This window comes from Typopeltis vanoorti, chromosome 24, assembly GCF_054136105.1.
Source record: "Typopeltis vanoorti isolate ZY-2024b chromosome 24, IOZ_Tvanoo_1.0, whole genome shotgun sequence".
NCBI lineage: Eukaryota > Metazoa > Arthropoda > Arachnida > Uropygi > Thelyphonidae > Typopeltis > Typopeltis vanoorti.
The window spans coordinates 35191806-35212614 of NC_143572.1; the positions used below are offsets into that span (position 1 = coordinate 35191806).

The window sequence follows — 20809 nt, forward strand, 5'->3', positions numbered from 1 at the left end:
GCTCTGCATCTATAAAGAATGCCCATCAGTAATTTCACCATCTCTCTGTATGAACATTCCATTTAGACAATGAAATTTTTGAATTTTCTTTCAGCTGTTCATCCAAGAGGAACTTTCTTAAAGTATTCCCTAAAAATACAGTACTTCTATCATAATACTTTTTGAACCTGTTAGTGCGCTACAACATAGCTATTTGGATACTTAACAATGACAATTTTATATGTCACAGGAGACATCTTTTTCAAAACTATATGGTCCCGATGCTACTAATCCTAGTTTACCTTTCCTCCTCTGATCATATTTGTCTTGAAGACAGACAAAGTCACTTACTTTTAACACGCTTTCTCTTCTCAGTTGATTCAATGCCAGTTTATGCTTCTCTCATGTAGATTCACTATTCCACTTTTAGATTTTCTTCCTTTTTATTAATTTCTTAGAAGGTTCCAATGACATCATACTTTACTTAAACTGAAATAGATCTACATCATTCGCTTCAGCATGCTTGCTCACATTACCTGCATCACTTCCAGAAATAGAGTCAGCAACTACATTGTGCATCAGGTAAACAGGACACTTTAAAGTCATATTCTTCAACTTCCAGAGAATCCTGTCTGACAATTCTTTGGTTTTTACCCTTGACATTATTAAAAAATGTCAAAGGCTTTTTTGTATGACTTTAGTTCTATTTGCTGGCTATATAACAAATACTTCGGCTTCCTAAGAGGATAAATTATGCTAATGTTTCTTTCTCTACTGAGGACTAACTCCTCTCTACTAAGTTTCTTACTGAGAAATGAGACTAGTTTCAATTCAGATTGTTCCACTACAGCTACTATACAATTATATGTAGCATCAGGTGAAATATAAAACTCAGATACTAACTTTGGGTGAATCAGAATAGGTAGATTTGTCAAAATAGATTTAAGATCAATGCTTACAGTGTGCTTTTACCCAAGAAAAATTAACACTTTTTTTATGAGATCAGTGAGAGGATCGAGATAGACCGAACAATTTGGGATAGATCTCCCATAATTTTGGGAGATCTATGTTGTTTGTATGTAGACATGTTATATCTACATACAAACAACATGAAACTTTTGAAAAGCTTGTACAAAGTCATAATTAATCAATAATATCTAATTTTATTTCACTTTAAACAAGATTAGTAGTCAAATATAAGAAAAACATCAGAAAAATGTCTCTTGTAACATACAAAAATAAACATTTAACTAACAGCTTTACAAATACTACGTTATTAATTTCTAAACTTTAATTCATTTAATATATAGTGGAGGGGGGAGTCTGGAAAGTTCTGATAAACACCTAGAACAAAAATGATATTAAAGCAACTGATAACACAAGAATGAACATACTAGTAGCAGTTATAATGGTAACTTTATGTTCTTTCTTGTAGTTATTATTTTATTATTAAGAGAGACCTCTAGGGAGTCAGTGACTCATCGAGGGAGGCTACATACTACACGCACCAGCTATCATACTTATTCTTGAATTCACACTGCGCTTGCACTCACAACATCCAATGGCAATCCATTCCAATCACGTACTACCCTATTAGAGAAAAATCTAGCCTCACCCCCTTCTTAGCAGCATTCAGCATTCATTCTCAGCTTTCAAGGATGCCCTCTTGTCCTTTCCCCACCCTTCATAAATTGAAATTCTGTATGACCCTTTCAAATGTTCGTAAGTCAATCATATCATCCCTCTTTCTCCTGTTTGCTAGTGTCTGCAGTCTATAAATTCTCACTCTGTCTTCATAAACAGTATTCTACGATCCTGATATCTCCTTTGCACTCTCTCCACTATATCAGAATCGCAATGGAAACCAGGAGACCAGACCTGCACACAATATTTCAAGTGAGGTCTTATCAAGGCCTTGTAGAGAGCAAAATGACATACTTATCTTTACATGTGAAGTTTCGTTTCAGCATTGCAATTATCTTTTGAGTTGTATTTGTAATCTTTGCTACATGGCCCCTGAACTTCAACTTCCTATCTAACCAAGATCCTTAGCGCCATCAGTTTCTTCTAGCATAATCCCACCAGTATAATACAACATTAGATATCTAATCACAAAGTGCATTATTTTGCATTTACTGACATCCATTTTCCCATGCTATGATTACAGCCTATTTAAATCATTCTGCAAGTACTGCATATCAGCAGCATTCCTGATTATTCTACCTAACTTTGCATAAGCAAATAGCTTATGCAAAGATATGTCATTTGTCAAATCCTTCCCGATATCATTAATGCACAGATTGCATAACAGTAGACCAAACAGTGATCTTTGTGGTACACACTATTTATCTTAAATCTTGCGGACTCAAATCCCCCGTATTCCACTTTTCTGATATCTCTCAGTCAGCCATCCTCTTATCCATGCTAATATTCTATAATCCAAGCCATTCTCCCATTTATGTAATAGTCTACCATGCTGTATTTTGTCAAAAGCCTTAGGAAAATCCAGAAGTATCATGGTGCATCGATTCCCTCTTGTCTAGTTCAATGGTAACATTGTTATAGAATGTGAGCGAGTTGCTAAAACATGGCCTTCCCTTAGTAAACCCTTGTTGTTCATTGCAAAGTATAGGGTGGCCATAAAATAACTTTCCCTCTTTGGAGGCATCTGTAGCTAAAACCAATAAATGGAATGAGACCAAATTTTATACTGAGACTTTTAAAAGGCATGGGAAGATGAATTCTGCGAAAAAAATATTTAGTACCAAAAGTCGCCAATAGGGGAAATTTTGGCACTGGTGGAGCCTAAAACAAGCGGATAATTACATTAAAGGCAATAAAATGGAATAATAACATTGACGGTGTAAGCGACAGCCGCATCACTCATTCCAGCTAGATATGTGGCATGTTACAATGATAATAAGAATAATAATAATTAAACTAAAACAACTTGCAAGAGAGACAGAAATTAACATAGTGATTGAACTCACAGGAAATGATGTTTTATTCATCAGAATCCACTGGACCACATACACGATTTTCAATGTGCTGACCTTTGTGTACAACAAATTGCATCCAATGTGCGACATGCTCTACAGCTGAACTCATACAGATAGAAGTGAAGCATTTTCTGTAAGATTTTCCAGACTGTCCACGAGCGCTTGGACCAGTATTGGTCCCTGTGTAGAACACCCCAGTAGCAACGTCTGTTACTGTCTCTTCTTGCACTGCTTTCCATCCTCTGCCAGGTATAACTCCTAGTGATCCAGTTTCTTCAAACTTCTTAATCATAGCTCTCAGTGATACAGCTGACATAGGACCTGTACGCAGGTTATGAAGCCTTCTGAATTCCCGAAGGTTCGCTACGGCATTGCACTGTTTAAGGTAAAACAACTTAACAAGTAAAGCACACTGAGGCAAGGTAGGATACATATTGAGCACAATTCGTTAGTCATAACTGCCTGAACATTCCCAATCCTTTAAGTGGAATTGGTGGCGCTGCTGTCATGTGCGCACAGTAAAATTTGCATAATTCTTTTTACCTGCGTTTACTGCAAATATTTGACTGCTTTTGACTCTGCCAGCGCCAAAATTTCCCCTATTGGCGAGTTTTGGTACTAAATATTTTTTTTTTTTTGCAGAATTCATCTCCCCATGTCTTCGAAAGTCACAATATAAAATGTGGCCTCATTCCATGTATTAGTTTTAGCTACAGATACCTTCAAAGAAGGAAAGTTAATTTATGGCCACCCTATAGATTCACTGTCAACCCATTTCTGAATGCGAGCCCTACCAAAATCTTCACCACCACTCCTGAGATACTAATTGGTTGACAGTGGGATACATCGGTCTTTGCACCACCCTTATGCAATGGAATTACCATACATTCTTTCCATTCCTGTAGAATCTTCCCTGTTCTGAGACTCATTAAACAGCCTGGTCAAAGGAATAGCCAGTTCAGCTGAACACTCTTAGCACATGTGCTGATATCCCATCAGTACCTATTGCTGAATTCTTATTCAGTTTGTGCAACAGCTCTAATACCTTGTCCTCAAACACCTGTATTTCTTCATCCAGTGAAGAGGTAACAGTGAGCTCAATTTTTATTAGTTGCTTTAATATAGTTTTTGTTCTAGGTGTTTATCAGAACTTTCCAGACCCCCCCCCACTCTCTCATAATTTAATATTATTTTAACTTGTGGGCCTATCTGAATTTTACTACAGATATCCAGAAATGTTTAGCTAATTTTACAGTTATATTACATTTTTCTATGTATTCTCTAAGAACATCTACTGACTTATTTGTTAGACAGTTTCAATATGCTTTTTTCTTCTTTTCAAGGGCCACCTCCAACTTCCGTCCTGAATCCACACCAAAGTTTGGATTTTTCCATCCTTACAAGCAACCTGCAGAAAATCTTTTCTTTCGAGTATGCCACAAAGACTCCAAGGTTTGGTTCTTGTGTTTTTTTCCCCCTCCCTCCCTCTCTAATAATATTTGTATATTTGAGTAAATATTATATATGTTTGATTGATACCTTAAAAATTATTGCATATTTTTCTTTTCAATATCACTCAAAACTAAATGGTGATCACTTCCTATTTCAAATCCTCTGTATATCTTATTTCAATTCTGTTCATGCTAGTTTAAGATAGGCTTGTATCCTGAACCAACTTAAGATATTGCTATCGACAAATAACAGTCAGACTTATTTATTTTTCTTATGCCTTATGTGTCCGTGTGAATGTGCACACCTTTATGTTGAAAAAAATTTAGCAAATACTGAGCATTATTAATAACTTTGCCCTTTTCTCCAAATTTTCCAAAAACACTTCTGTATGTCTGTTATTCATTTCTCATGTGCTGTTTAAATCCTCAAATAGGGATCATCTTTTCATTTTCTTTATGTCAGATACCATCTCTAGTGGTCTAAAAATTTCTAATCTTCTTTAGTAGCCTTCTGTGGGACCATAAGTGAAAATAAATTTTACTATCCGTTTCTTCATTTTGAAATGTGCTCTGATCACTATACTTTAAAAACGTCTATCAATCAAGAAGTTTATCTTTGTGCTAGGTGCTGAATTTTATAGCTACTGTGTCTTTTTCCTGACCACCACTGCCTAAATATAATATCTTATATTTATTTAGAAGAATCATGCCCATTTTTGTCGGTTCCAGTAATGTAACTTATGCTAACCTAGTATTTTAGATTTTCTGCCAGTTTGACTTCTTTTCTATTGATACTTATGTTGATAGTGCCTATCTTAGATCTGTTGATGTTGAGTTTGTTCAGGTACCTCATTTTTTATATTTGGGCATTTGAACTTGTTAATGCTGCAGTTGGCATTTCTTACCCACTAACAGAGAACATGGTACTAATGCACCATGTTCTCAGGCTTTCATAGGTAGGATTCACATTTAAAAAAACTGCTAAAAGTACACTATGCAACATTTTATATATCATTTGTGGTTTTATACGTTTTTGTACAGAAGCATGGCTCAGTACATGGGAAAAAAAAAGACTAACCTGTGGATATGAAAGTGGGCGTAATCTGTCATAATCCTCTTGTCCTGCTGTATCCCAAAGTCCAAGACTAACAGGTATCCCATCACACATCATAGCTGCAGAGTAGTTGTCAAATCTAAAATTCATTATAAAAAAATTATTATTAGACACTAATTAATAGGTATAAAAACATTTCATTATAGATGAATATTTGGAAGACTGGATGCTCTGCATGAATAGCATGTATAAAAGTATTTATTTTCAGTGCTTGTCCCTACTTTTTTTTCAATTACAATAAGCCACGAACAGAATAGATAATATGTCTCACTGCAGTTATAAAAAAAAGCTCCCTCAAAAATATCAAAAAATTAGATTACTAAAAACAACATTCTTAAAAATAAAACTGTAAATCACTTATAGACATCCTGATCTGTTCCTGAAAAGAAACTCAACCACAATCTTGGCTATCTGAAGTATGCTGTGTATGACTCCTAATAATGGCCATACTCTTTGTGTAATACAAAGTTTCCCATCAGAGAAGAGAATTCCAAGGATGGCAAAAGGCATCCTTGTTGCCTTTCAATTGCATTCACTTGTTCTTACAATTCACTAAATTCTATATACAGGTATCCCTTGCTTAAAGTGGGATTTGATTAATGCAGAGAAATTAATTGCGACAATCCCTTGATATGCATGGCAAGAGTTTTAATTAACAAGCCTTTAAATTTACCAAAATTCCAAATACTACATCGTTGCTACAATCCATGGACATCACTGAAACTTTCAAAGCTTATTTTCTTAAAGAGACATTCTCAAAGGCAGTAGAAACAACAGGAGGAAATGTGTTTAGGCCCCAAGAATTTTGGAAAATTTTTAGCATTAAACACATAATTGAAAACAATGATTCGTGGGAGCAAGTGTCTTCTTGCTGCATGAGAGCTGTTTGGAAAAAACTTTTGCAGAATGCACTAATGACGTAGGTGGTTTTCAAAATCCTGTGAACAACGTGGTTGAAGGAATCGTTGCAATTGGTGAAACAGCAAGTAATGGATGTGGATCCAGATGTTAATCGAAGAATGCTTGTTTGCCGAGGTCTAGAGAGTCGTTTTGCTTATTGTAGAATTTATGCTGATAGGAAAAAAAAACTAAAACTATTCAAACGACTCTTGATAACTTTTTTTTTTGATAAAAAAAAGTGCAGTAACCAATGTAGGTACAAGCATTTATTAAACATTTACTTTTGCATTCATTTTTTTATCTTTCCTAAAAGAGTACCATCCAAAACGAATTATTAATACAGTAACCGATCATGGACGAATTGCAATTTTTACGATTATTATATTTGATTAACACGCTTCTGATATATGGGATAACATCGAGGGATTAATTAATCATGTTAATCAAGGGATACCTGTGTGTGTGTGTGTAGAGAGAGAGAATTTTATTTAAAAAACTCCAATATATTTCACTCAACTTTGACTCAATCTTATGATTCATGTTTTAAATGTACTAATTAGTCTGTTTACCCCAATGGTGTTCATGTAATATTGGATGAAATATATTGGAGCTTTTGAATAACCTGACATCTCCTCCAGCTAGGTTTGCAAGAGCATTTGCAGTAAACATTGATCTAACACACAATGTCCATCTACCAAAAACCTTTCCATTCAACCAAATGTGCTTTTATCTTTTCATAACTAATTCTCTTTAATGTCACCTCTTCTTGATAATTTGGACCATAATCTCATGCAAGCTTCCTTTCCACAGAAAAGCAATTTATGTTTTTTGACTAGCTAATCAGATGCTATCTTCTAGGCATTCAAACCTTTCACTACATGATCGGGCTACCACTTCCCTATTCCTGATCTAAAGGATTGCTTTGAACAAGTTACTGAAATTATCCTCATTGGTATGAAGATTCCACTTTATTCAAATTTCCACCCAACATCTATCCAAGCCATGGTTTAATAACAGTTGTGTCGAAACAATCCAAGAGAAAAATTTCAACAAAACACAATTGGCTTGAGGACAAGAACTTAAGTTCTTGTATCAGCCTACTGTGAGATAAAACGTTTATTTAATAATAATAAATAAAAAAACTTTCTAAAGAAACTTTTTTTTTAACTAAGAAAACAACAGAAAATACATAATATAAAAGGCCATTCCAATAATAAAAATTAATGTAACAAATTATATTTTCCAAAAAAATATAATGTTTTAATGTTCTTTCTATTCTTTTTATCTACTTTTTTTTGGAATGGTTCTTACATAAAGGAATGTTCTCCAAACAATGATACGACAGCAGTTATTACTCTGTGGAACTCCTGACTTATTGGGAAATATAAAAAACAATGGGAGAAAGTTGCTTGGGTGCAAGAAGGATTTTGCATTTGTCAAGCCCTGGTGAATGACCCAATTAATAAGATCTGATCAACTCTTGAATCACAAAGGTTATGAGTTTGTTCTCTATTTGGTTATGCCATGCTTATGTTTTATCCCTGAATGATGGCTTAAGCACTGTTTCCATTTAGCATAGTGTAGTGTCATCTACTGTACAGAATTTTTTTTCTGTATGCCCTAAGAATTTCAATAAAGTAACGATGAAACTAATCACCAAAATAATTATAATTTATTAACTGTGGCTGGTAGACATTGCTAAAATCAGAATTAATAGCAAAACTTAATTGTTACCCACTCCAGTGTGGTAACACAAGTATTTTTCCCTTAGCGGTCACAAATCTGTTCTACTGATGAACTATTGATTTGACCAATTACATTCCAGTTCATTATCCTACTAGACCAATTAAGTTTTTTCACATCATTTTTTTTATTTTTTTTTTTAAATCAAGGCATGTTACAATAACATCACAATTCTTTCATCTGCAATATGAAAGGAATGAAAGAATTACGAGTGTTATGGAAAATTAACACAACATAGACGTTTTGCATTATTCATTCTTTCAGGCATTGTAACCAAAAAGAGCAGAGTCAATAACAAAGGAACAACTCCAAACTATACCCCTCCAACATAAAAAAAACTTTAGTCAAGATGATGAACTAAGCATACAGTATTCCCAAGGCATTTGTCACACTTACATTCACCCATGCAATCAGAAAAGGGTGTAGTACAATTTGTTGCTCCATAAGACTTCTGACACTCTGCAAACCAGTTCCAATGTTCATTATACCGATGTAGTTTCCAGGGCCAGCTTAAAATGGTAAGCAGGCGATGCATTGCACCGGGGCACCTTCTTCAAGGGGTGCTGAAGTGAGTAGAAAAAATAAAATAAAAAACACGTTTTAATATTAGCATTTATTAAATGTGGATATTCAATAAATATATTGTAATAAATACTGTGAGTTTTAATAACATTTAGAAAAACTGCAAGTTGTTTTTCAACATGTGTGGTTGAGAGCTGTCAGAAGCACCAAACGAGCCAGGCACTTATCTGGGGCACCTTATATTACTGACTTTCTTTTTTACATGCAATGCACATTTGTCAGTTAGGACGTGAGGCACACGTGTATCCGGCTTAACCTCTATTACGAAGTGACATTTGGGCATTTTTTGTGGAACAGACCTCACGTTGTTTTTAGATAAATCATCGAACTGTCGATTGCCAAACACACAGTGAGTGTAGTTAATTCATACTGAGGTAAGTAGATTCAAATTTTAACTCATGAGTTGCCTCAGCTTGCACTACCTTCAAGGGTCAGTTGCTGCAGTATCCAGGTATTTGCTTACGCTTGGAATCGCCGAACTTTATATAGTTTCTATATTCGGCATGAAACTCTGAGTTTCTTATTCAGCTAAGACACAATATGGGATAATATCCCTTAACTTAAATATGTTCATGTCGCCGAATTGAAGCTTTGGCTCTTCATTATATAATTAGTAATTTAATAGGACACCTCTTGGCAATTCTCATAGAAGGGATGCAAGTTCTGTTCGCTACAAACTTGGTATTAACTAGGTCTACCTACTCAGTGATGAGACCTCAAAAAAGGTCAAAACCGGTGTGACCTTCTCTCATAATGTTGAACAATAATACAGCTCCTAGGAGTTAAGTTCACATTATGGGTAAATATCAAGAATAGTGATCGGAGCTTGCTCTGCCCTTTATACGAGTTGCCTCAGCTTGCACTACCTTCAAGGGTCAGTTGCTGCAGTATCCAGGTATTTGCTTACGCTTGGAATCGCTGAATTTTATATAGTTTCTATATTCGGCATGAAACTCTGAGTTTCTTATTCAGCTAAGAAACAACATGGGATAATATCCCTTAACTTAAATAGATTTAAATTTAGATATTAAAAATTTGTAGAGACAAGGATACGATAACGGCACGAACATGCCAGGAAAACAGTGGCATTCGGTGACACTTATCAAACATTAGGTCTCAAGCACTCTGTCCCATGGGCAGCATACACATTGAATTTGGTGATCACTGATGCTGCTCAAGTCAATACTAAAACAGTGAGTTTTTTAGCAATATACAAGAAATTTATAATTCTTTAATGCTTTGACTAAACAATGGAATGTACTGAAAAAGTACACCAAAATTGCACTTAAAACTTTATCTGATACTAGATGAGAAGCAAGGATTGACGCTCTTCATTCGCTTAGATATAATACTGAAGAAGTTTTAGATTATTTTGTGGAAATTTATGATAATATTCAAATTAATGACAATAACACAAAATATAAAGCAAAAACATTACCTTTGAACATTAAAGGCTATAGATTTTTGTGTTCATTTATAATCTGGTGTGAATTTTGTGCAGGATCAATGTAGTGAGCAAAATGCTTCAAAATCTAAACACAAATTTCAATGAATCTATAAATGCCCTAAATAATGTAATCGACTTCACTGAAGAATTTAGATTGGACAAAAATTTTAATGGTATACTTGAATTGACAAAAGTTAGCATTAGATTTAGAATCTCCTGAGTTCAAAAGCAGTATATTATGCAGATGTAAGAAAAGACTGTTCTGTTATAAATGTTCAGACTAAGTGCTACTAGATCTGCAATATAACTTTAAAGTCAGATTTTTTCTTCCAATTGTGGTCACTATTATTAATTCTTTGGCTGAAAGGTTTGATCCATTGACAAGTCACTTTAACATATTTCAGTTTTTATCTAGTTTCAAGGAAATTTCTCATATGGATGAGGACAGCTTAAGAAAATACTGTGATGATTTACAAGTCGCACCAACTGATTGTGAAAAAGGATATTTGCGCCACGAAATTATATAATGAAATACAAATTCTAAAGGATACAGAAGAGTAACAGCTTAGACCCACTGAAAATATTGCAATTAATTTAACAATTTTGCTTTGAATATTTTTGACACTTCCAGTTTAAGTAACAAGTGGCGAATGATCATTTTCAAGATTGAAGCTCATTAAAACATATCCAGGATCTAGTATTTCACAGGAAAGACTGGTTGGATTGTCAATGATTGCAATGAAGGTGATATCTGCAAGAAACTAGAAACAAATGAAATTTTGTATGATTTGCTCCCATAAAATCAAGAAAAGTAAACTTTTAAATAATTTTTTCAAACATTTTTTTCCCATTAAAAATTAAATTATTCTTATCATCGTGCAATTTTTCTGGTTTGTTCATCTCTAATTCATCTGTAATTCTGTCTGCATTTTTGCATGTTTTGCAATTTTTGCTGTGTTGTTAATATATGTATTTTTCAAAGTACACAACTTTCCATAAAAATATGTGCTTTGAGTTTTAACCTTTAAATTTTAACTACATTTTTTAAAAAATGTAAAGGGTGCTCAACTTAAATTTGCATCGGGGCACCAGGACTCCTAGAGTCGGCAATGGTAATTTCCATGTTCAGTTTTTAATGCAACACCCTATCACCCTGAAATCCTTTAGCTGTAGATTCTGTGAACTGTTAAATGATAGTTTCCACTAGATTTCTAATACTCTTTAATATAATTTCCTATGTATTTTCTGGGTAGAATCAACTGCCATTTGAGGTAAATTTTAATAATAAAATTCATTGTTTCAACCTTCTTCAGGGTCACCTTCATGGTGGACATGTGTTAAAGAAGCATGTCATACAAGAAAGCATACTGAAAGCTCCTAGCAAATAAGTCAGCAGATGCCCTAAAAGAATACAGAGAAATGCAAGAGAAAATTATGTGTAAAAGTAGCTAAACAAAACTTATAGGAAGACTTTGGTAAGAATAAAGAAAAAATATTCAGGAAGCTACTGAAAGGGCTAAGAAATGGAAGGAATACTGTAAAAAGGAATTAAAGATGATAACAGTGACATGAAAACTGAAGATAAGGATATCTTAGATGTCTTGAATCATTACTTTGAAATGAATGAAACAAAACAAGCAATAACAGAACAGTAGTAGAAAATTTTTAAAAGAAATATAAACAGGAGTACATATCAATTCTTGAGGTAGAAAAATCCATCAAAAACTTCAAATGTAGAAAAGCAGCTGGAGTAGATGATATGCAACCATCAACACTTAAACATCATCAAATTCCTGACATACACCCTCAAAGGGTATACTGGATATTATGATAGTACTACATGAAAAACTTACACCATTACTAACTTCCTATCAATAATAAATTTAATTTAATCCTTTATCCGAGTGTGAGCAAACAAAGTTTGCACCTGAAAATATCTTCAGGACTGAGGTAAGGTAATACAACAACGGGCAACTCAGAGCAAAGGTGGACCAAGCTAACATTACTCCTATCGCACACTTGGATAAAGGATTAAACTAAATTTATTATAGTCTAACCAAGTGAAAAATACACTTCCTATCAATAATTTTCTTCCAAACCAATCTGTTGTATACATTATGAAATTTATGGATCCAACTACCGGTGTTAGAGTAAAACTTTAATTTAATATAAAATAAAATACACACTTGACGTTTCGACCTTCACATTAAGGTCATCTTCTGGAGTATACGTATATATATATATATATATATATATATATATAAAGAAACACGCTGCACTACAATCTACATGACATGCTAAAGTTACTGATCAACCTTTAAACTTATTTGGCTGACCTCTGGTGCTAAAAAAACATCTCACTACATCAAAGCTAGAGTTCTGTTATTATTATTATTAGGTTACAAAGTTAAATTAAGCTGGAGAGTAACATGTTTATACAGAAAATAATAGATAAATAAATAAACAGAAAATAAAATTACTTATATAAGTATGCATATAAATTGCAACTGGTATGGATAGTGGCCAATAAAAAAAATGAAAACCTGCTTAGAGTCCTAAAGTCAGGGTTTGCTGGAAAGTGGGCTGAATGTGTGCAATCCAAATTCTTGGAATTTTTTAAGCCCCCATTATTATTACGATTAGGGTGATTAATAACAATTTCACAGGCTTCTTTAAATTTCTGTTCACTGGTTTATATTAAATTGAAGTTTTATTCTAACACGGTAGTTGTATCCATAAGTTTCATAATGTATCCCGATCACCGTGTAAGAATGAGAGGACAACCTGTTGTATGTCAAGACTCCAACATAATCAGATCTTATATTTTTGTCATCTAAGGCACTTTTTATTGTATCAATCCACCTATATCTCAGTCTTCCTCTGGGTCTTTTCCCTGCAAACCTGGCAGACTTGTTTTGTTAATCTTCCCTCAGCCATTCTGTTTAAGTGATCATACACCTGAGATTAGCTCTGCTAACAATGTCAATTTCTTTCCTAATATCCTCATTTTTAATATGATATTGCCATTGATGCCATCTGTTCAAGCTCATAATCTTTCTCAGATCTCTCATATCTGCAATCTCTAGTCTTTCGTCAAGTGTTTTATTTCTAACCCAGCTCCATAAGTTTGAACACTCTTGTATACAGTAATTTAGTATTTTGACTAAATTCTCTTATTCCATAAGAATTTATTCAGTTGACTTCCTACAATAATCAGCTTTGTCGATTCTGTTATTTCCAAATTTAATTTGCCATCTTCACTAAAAGTTATCAAATTCCTGACATGTACCCTCAAGGGGTGTACAGGATATGATAGTACTACATGAAAATTTACATCATTACTAACTTCCTATTTATAATTTTCCCCCATATAATCTGTTGTATGTCAAGACACCAACATTATCAGATATATTTTTGTCATCTAGGGCACTTTTTATTGTATCAATCCACCTATATCTCAGTCTTCCTCTGGGGTCTTTTTTCATGCCAACTTGGAAGAGAGCACTTTTGTTAATCTTCCCTCAGTCATTCTGTTTAAGTGATCATACACCTGAGTTAGCTCTGCTAAGACATCCCTAGTTGCCAACAATGTCAAGTTCTTTCCTGATATCCTCGTTTTTAATATGATACTGCCATTGATACCATCTGTTCACACCCCTAATCTTTCTCAGGACTCTCATATCTGCAGTCTAGTCTTTGGTCAAGTGTTTTATTTCTAACCCAGCTCTCAGATCCATAAGTTAAAACTGGTTTGAACATTATCTTCTATACAGCTAATTTAGTGTTTTGACTAATTTCTCTCTTATTCCATATAAATTTATTCAGTTGACTTCCTACCATACCAGCTTTGTTGATTCTGTTGTCTATTTCCATATTTACAAGGATTGTTTGATAAGTCCGTGCAAAAATGAGGAAATCAATTTTTTTGGGACAAAAATTTTTTTATTTTTCAACATGGCCTCCTTTGAGGTCTATACATTTAGTACAATGATACTAGTTTTTTGATCCCATCCATATAATATGATTTGTCCAACTCTTCAAAATAGGCAGTTGTTTTACCAATCACCTCATCGTTTGATGAAAATCTCCTTCCTGCGAGCCATTTTTTTCATGTTTGGAAACAGATAGTAGTCCAAGGGAGCCAAATCTGGAGAGTAGGGAGATGCTAAAGGACTTCCTAGCGTAAATTGAACAATTTTGCAATCACAATTTTTTTCCGCCAAGTGTGGTCGTTTTCGATTATTTCGTTATTTAAATGATCCAGCAAAGACACATAATACACTCCGGTAATTATTTTGCCTATTTCCAAGAAGTCTATGAAGATTATGCCACGAACATCCCAGAAGACAGTGGCCATAACCTTTCCTGCTGAAGGAACGGTTTTTGCTTTCTTTTGTGCAGATTCCCCGCTTACAACCCAGTTTGGACTGATCCTTGGTCTCAGGCTGGTAGTGATGAATCCATGTTTCGCCCACCGTTACAAAACAACGCAAAAATTGCTCTGGATTCAGTTGAAACAGCTTCAAGTTGTCCTTGCAACAGTTCACAAGTTGATGCTTTTGATTCAGTGTGAGCAAACACGGCACCCATCTTGCAGATAGGTTTATCACATGTAAAATATTATGTGGTGAGCAACGGAAATTTTAACAAAGGGCTCGCATCGTCGAGCAAAAAAAAAAAAAAAAAAAAAAAAAAAAAACATTTCACACAAACTTTTATTAACACAGCTTCTGTACAAATGCCAATCAAAAAGTATGAGGGGGACAATCTACCTATAAAGGCTATCATTTTTAAACAAATATCTCATGATCTAAACATGAAATATTTGCACACAATCATCTGTGTTAATTTATCTTACAAAAGAAAAACATTTTTTAACTATCAAAATATAAGAATAAAATCTTTTATAATCGCACATATGCAATATGTCTGCATTTTTTATAAACAAAATAAATTTGTTTTGTTTGCGACAGAAGTTTCTATGACAAACAATCTATAAATAATAAATATTATCTAAACAATAATATTTGTTTAATGAATTATTATTTGTAAAATGGTAGTAATAGTAACTATAATATTTTATTAAATAAAAATCACTTTCGAGATGATTTTACATGATAAAAATAACTGTCTGGTGCACACCCAGAAAACACTCACTCTTTTGCGGGTTAACATTTCAAACAATTACTTTAAGGAAATACTTATGACAACAGCTGCCACATCTTATTTCCTTCCTCCTTCACATCTTGTGTTCTTCTAGGAGGATCTATAGCCAAGCGAAGATTTTCTAGAAAAGATTTGACATAGGGATTTGGATTAAATTCATTCAAGAGTTTCCCATTTATAGATATTGTCATTAAATCAGAAATATGTTTTATAGTGAGAGAAGATCTCTTCTTCGTTACGATATTATTCATCACACTAAAAGCTCGTTCGGCTTCAATGCTGCAAACTAATTGTTGCCATAATCAACGTTGGCATTTTTCACCGTGCTGGGAATTTTGTTTTGTAACTTTCCAGTCAAAGCCATTTCCACTAAGTCTCTAAAATCATTAATTTTAATTTCATATTTCAAAAAAAATTTAAAGATTTTATTCTCTTTTCTCCTAACCATGGACACGTAACTTCTTCCATATTCCAGGATAACACATATTTAAAATGTTTTTCAGTTCTTCATCTTCCAAATCCTCATGATTTTCATTTTTAAGTTTAAAATTACTTTGCTGCATTAATCTATCCTTTAAAGACATTATAAGAGAGTTTAGTAATGTTTCTCGTGGTAGTTTGTGAAATCTGATTTTGCTTTCAATTGCTATTCCTTCAAATTCTTTTAACATGGTATCAATTTTAGATTCATAAGAACCTACAGAATTTTTAAAATCATTAATTGCATTAATTGTGTGCATGATTAAGGAGTTAGCCCTTATAATACTTATTTTGTGACTTTGTAGAGCTTCTGACATATGATAATTCCCGTAGGAGATCAATCATTAATGCTAGATCTTTTAAAAATTCCAAATTGAGAAGTCGATTTAAAAAGTCCTTATATTTATCGTTCGATGCAAAATGCTTGCATATATGGGCGATGTTTAAAATTTCGATACCAAGGTCTTTTGCAATCTTATTTAATTCTTGTTCATTTTTTTTAGTGATTGATGATAAAAAGCATATAATTAATCCATAAATATTTCAAAATAATTTATTTCTTTAATGTTTTTTTAATCAAATTTTCTAATGCTAATTGTAAACAATGAGCTACACAATGCCAAATCACAATGTTGCGAAATTTTTGTAGAAGTATGATTGCAACACCTGATTTGTTACCTAACATTACACTAGCTGCATCAGAACAAAATGCAATGAGATGATTTTTTAAATAGTTATCAGAAAATCCACACGAATTTCAAGTAGCAATTATAGTAGCATGTATACATTCCGCAATAGTATTCTCTAGTTCTATAAGATCTACAAAAATCATACATGGTTCAGTGAGCTCGACTTGTATGTGAATAACTAACACGCTTGATTAATGTTGTCGATTCGTCTGCTATTATAGAAATTTTGCAATTTTTTCCCATTATTTTGGAGAATATTTCTAATTTTATTTGTTTAGAAATATGTTCAACTATTCTAATTCCTGAGAATCTAGAATGAAATGATAATCCTAGATCAATACCATTTCTAATTTGAAGTTCAATTAAATCTGGTAAATCAGACATTGGTTGGTTTCTCTTCACCAAACTATAAACAGAAGTAAACATTTTTGAAGTTATCAAATTTTCTTTTTCATTTAGTTAGTCAATTAGATTTTGTAATATAGATTTTCTACATTCTTCTTTATTTTTATGATTTTATTATGAGCAAATGATTCATTATGTTTGGATAACTTTTTACACAAAGATGTGGTTCTTGAGTCTAAAGTGTTTCCATTCAGTTCCATTTTCATTTCTACCCATTCCTTTGATAGGTGACAACTTTTTTCTCTTTCAACAACTAAGTTTTTATATTTTGAGTAAATTAGGATGTCATCTTTGCTTTGGTAAATGATTTTCTTTTGTAAAAGAAAATCATTTACCCGATTGCTGGAACGAGAAGCAAGCATTGTATTTCAAAATGCATTTTTAACTTCTAACCACTTATACTGTATTTTGAAATACGATGCTTGCTTCTCGTTCCAGCAATCAGGTAAATGATTTTCTTTTTCTCCTCCAACTTGTTGCATATTCACTGAATCAATGTGCATATTATCTTCAACTGCAGTAGAATCAGCAGAATCACTTTTCATTATTTTTTCTTTCCCCAAAAAATTTAATTTGATTGTCTTTTCATGTTTCAAGGGTAAAAATACTTTTACAATTATAAAAATAAAATTAGCTGAATATACAGTTTTTAAATTTATTATTATTTTTAAATTTTAAACACAAATAACTGTTATACATCAGTGTACTGACGAACACACTAATGTCCAGTGGAACAACCCACTGCCATGATGACAGTTTTACGAACATTTGATTGGCTACCAAAATGGGGAAAGGATAAAGATAGCGCATGCACTTATTTCATTTTCAAACTTGGGCACATTTGTTATAGAGGAGTTGAAACAATAATTCAAAATAATCTATACACTGCCGAATAGACTAATTTTTGTTAGGTTACCGTATGAGTTTGTTGCTTAATATATTTCAAAAAATTATGTTTTTTTTTTGAAAAAATAAAAAAGCAAACAAGAAGAACAAGGGGGGTCACAAATTTGAGAAAAATTTAACAAAGGCTCACGAGAGCCCCTTATAGCTCACACTGTGTATGTCGTCATATGAGATGCCCACAGCCTTGGCAATTTCATGTGCCTTCACTCTTCTATCATACATCACTATATCATGTATTTTTTCAATAATTTCTGGAGTAGCGATCTCAACAGGGCGTTCAGAACGTTTAGAGTCACTTGCTCATATGACCACTTCGAAAGTTACTAAACCACTTACAAAACATTCTAATCGAAGGTGCAGACTCACCATAATGTTTATCAAGCTTAGCTTTGGTTTCCTGAGCCGTTTTGCCTTTCAAAAAGTAAATGTTTAATCACTACATAAAATTCTTTGTCATCCAGTTTTCCTAAATCACGGTACTTGATCAATTCAAATGAACGCCAAATACAGAGTAATAGATCTATCTGACTGAAACTTAGTGTGTGATCCTCCAACAGTTGCCAGCAACTAAAAATAACCTCAATACATACTGGTGGCACCATCTCTTCGACTTTGCACAGACTTATCGAACAGCCTTCGTAATTTACCATATTCACTAAAAAATCGTGCCTAAGTAGCTGAAATGTTTTACTTGTTCTATAGGTTCTCCATTCACAATGCAGTTGACATTTTCAATGCTTTTGCCTATTTTCATTGTCTTTGTCTTGTCATTGCTGATCTTCATACCTTATCTATTACAACAGTTATTCAATTTAGTCAAGGAATCGTGCAGACTTGTAGTGGATTTATTTAAAAGTATAACATCGTCTGCATAAAGCAAAGAGCTAACATTAACATCTCCAATTTTGATATCAGGTCTAATACCACTTTTCTTCATAATGTGATCCATATACATAATGAATAACAGAGGAGATAATGTACATCCTTGTCTCACACCAGATTTAACATTAAACCATCTTCCTGTACTTCCTTCAATTCTAACTGCTGGCTTACAACTCAAATAAAGACTAAGTATTGCTTGATATAATGCCCCATTGACACCATATAACTGTAGCGTATTGAATAGCTTCTCTCTTGGCACCTTGTCATATGGCTTTTCCCGATCTACAAAACTTAAATACAGATCTTTGTTATATTCCAGGGGTGGGCAAATTCTTTGGTAATAAGAGCCACATATACATTTTTGAATGTATAAGAGCCATAGAAAATATTATTTTAAAATTGTATTTATAAATAATAAAAAAATACAACTATATATAGTAGTCATCACCAAAGAAGAATGTTTAATCTCTACTTGTTGAAGGCTTTGATTCTTCATTTGTGCAGTTAATAGTTTAAAATCTGGCTGGTAGGATGTCAAAGCTGTTCTAAGAAACTTGATGAGGTGGCTGTTAGCGAGGAAAGCACAATGTTTTGACTTGAGAAATTTCATTACAGAGAAGAGAGATTCACAGAAGTAAGTTGTCCCAAAAACAGTAGTCAGAAGCCAGTTACAGATGAGCTTTTATGTACTAGCTTCAAAACCCATAATAAGCCCTGTCTCTATTGAAGCAACATCCGTAGTAAAAGGTGCAACAACAGGATGTTTTGACTTGACAAATTTCATTGCAGAGAAGAGAGAGATTCACAACAGTAAGTTGTCCCAAAAACAGAGAGTAGTTGAAAGCCAGTTACAGATGAGCTTTTATGCACTATCTTCAAACCCACAATAAGCTCTGTCTCTATTGAAGCAGCATCCATAGTAAAAGGTGCAACAACAGGACATCCATCATCGATGACATCAATCACAAAAGGATTGACAAGTAATTCAAAACATGGCGTTAACTTTTTTAGTTTCTCAAACCTATTCTCAAAATCATTATAAAGTGTTTAAGTTTCCTTCGTATTGTTTCAGTTTACTGTCTTTAATTTCAGCATCAGGAAAAGCAGTTATTCTTAATTTAAGGTTGGGAAAGTGCTCAAATTTCTTTGTTGCCAGATCTGTAATAACTTTGTTCCTTCCTTGAAGTGCTAGATTTAAATATTGGAGGTGTTGCATTACATTCGTAAAGAACATCAGTTCCTGTACCCATTTATGATCTAGTTGTGGGTTTTTTTTTTCCTTTTCTTTCATGAAAGCTATGATTGGTTCAAAAAGAGCAACAAACTTATTCAAAAGATTAGTAGTTGATAGCCATCTTACAATAGAGTAGAATTAAAGATCACTTGGCTTTTCTTCAAGCTCCAGCTCCTCAATAAAATTTCTAAATTCACGGTGTTTTTGCACTTGTCTGAATGAAATTCACAATTTCTAAAACGCAATTTATGACATTTTTGAACTTGAAATGTTTGCTTACTAAATGCTCAAGGTGAATGATACAATCAATAAAGAGACATTCAGGATAGTTGGTATTATGTGTCAATTGCCAAACTAGGCCAATATTTTGACCTACCATAGCTGATGCTCCATCTGTTGCAATACTAACAAGTTTATGCAATAATGCTCAACTACCATTGTAAGTTTATGCAATGGTAGTTGAGCATTTATTAAGTGCATTTTTGATGTCAATACCTTTTGGTTTCCTTTAAGCTTATCAAGGCTAAGAATTCTTTTACATTTCCTTCATTTATAACACAGCGAACAAACATAGCTAGCTGAGGGATATCTTGAATAGATTCATCCAATGCTAAGCTGAAAGCAACACAGCTTTTCAGATCACTCTGCAGTGAACATACGATTGTAGAACTAATTTCAGAAATTAGCCTCTCAGCAATGCAACCAGAGATATGAATTTGTTCTATTGCCTAAGTTTTGAGTTCTCTGGAGTGAGAATTGCAATCACATCACTAATATTCTTTTTAACAAATTCTCCATAACTGTAAGGTAGTTTACTACAAGCAATATTCCA

At 33.4% G+C, this 20809-nt stretch overlaps 1 protein-coding gene across 2 annotated transcripts in view; it reads right to left on the bottom strand.

Annotated features, from left to right (window-relative positions):
• Mtl (Rac family small GTPase Mtl) overlaps nt 1-20809 on the bottom strand; it is a 118812-nt gene that overhangs the window by 48565 nt on the left and 49438 nt on the right. For both annotated transcript variants that reach the window (XM_090413977.1, XM_090413979.1), the window contains exon 3: nt 5508-5622. In XM_090413977.1, coding sequence (XP_090270103.1) covers nt 5508-5622 — 115 coding nt within the window. The remainder of the gene's footprint in view (nt 1-5507; nt 5623-20809) is intronic.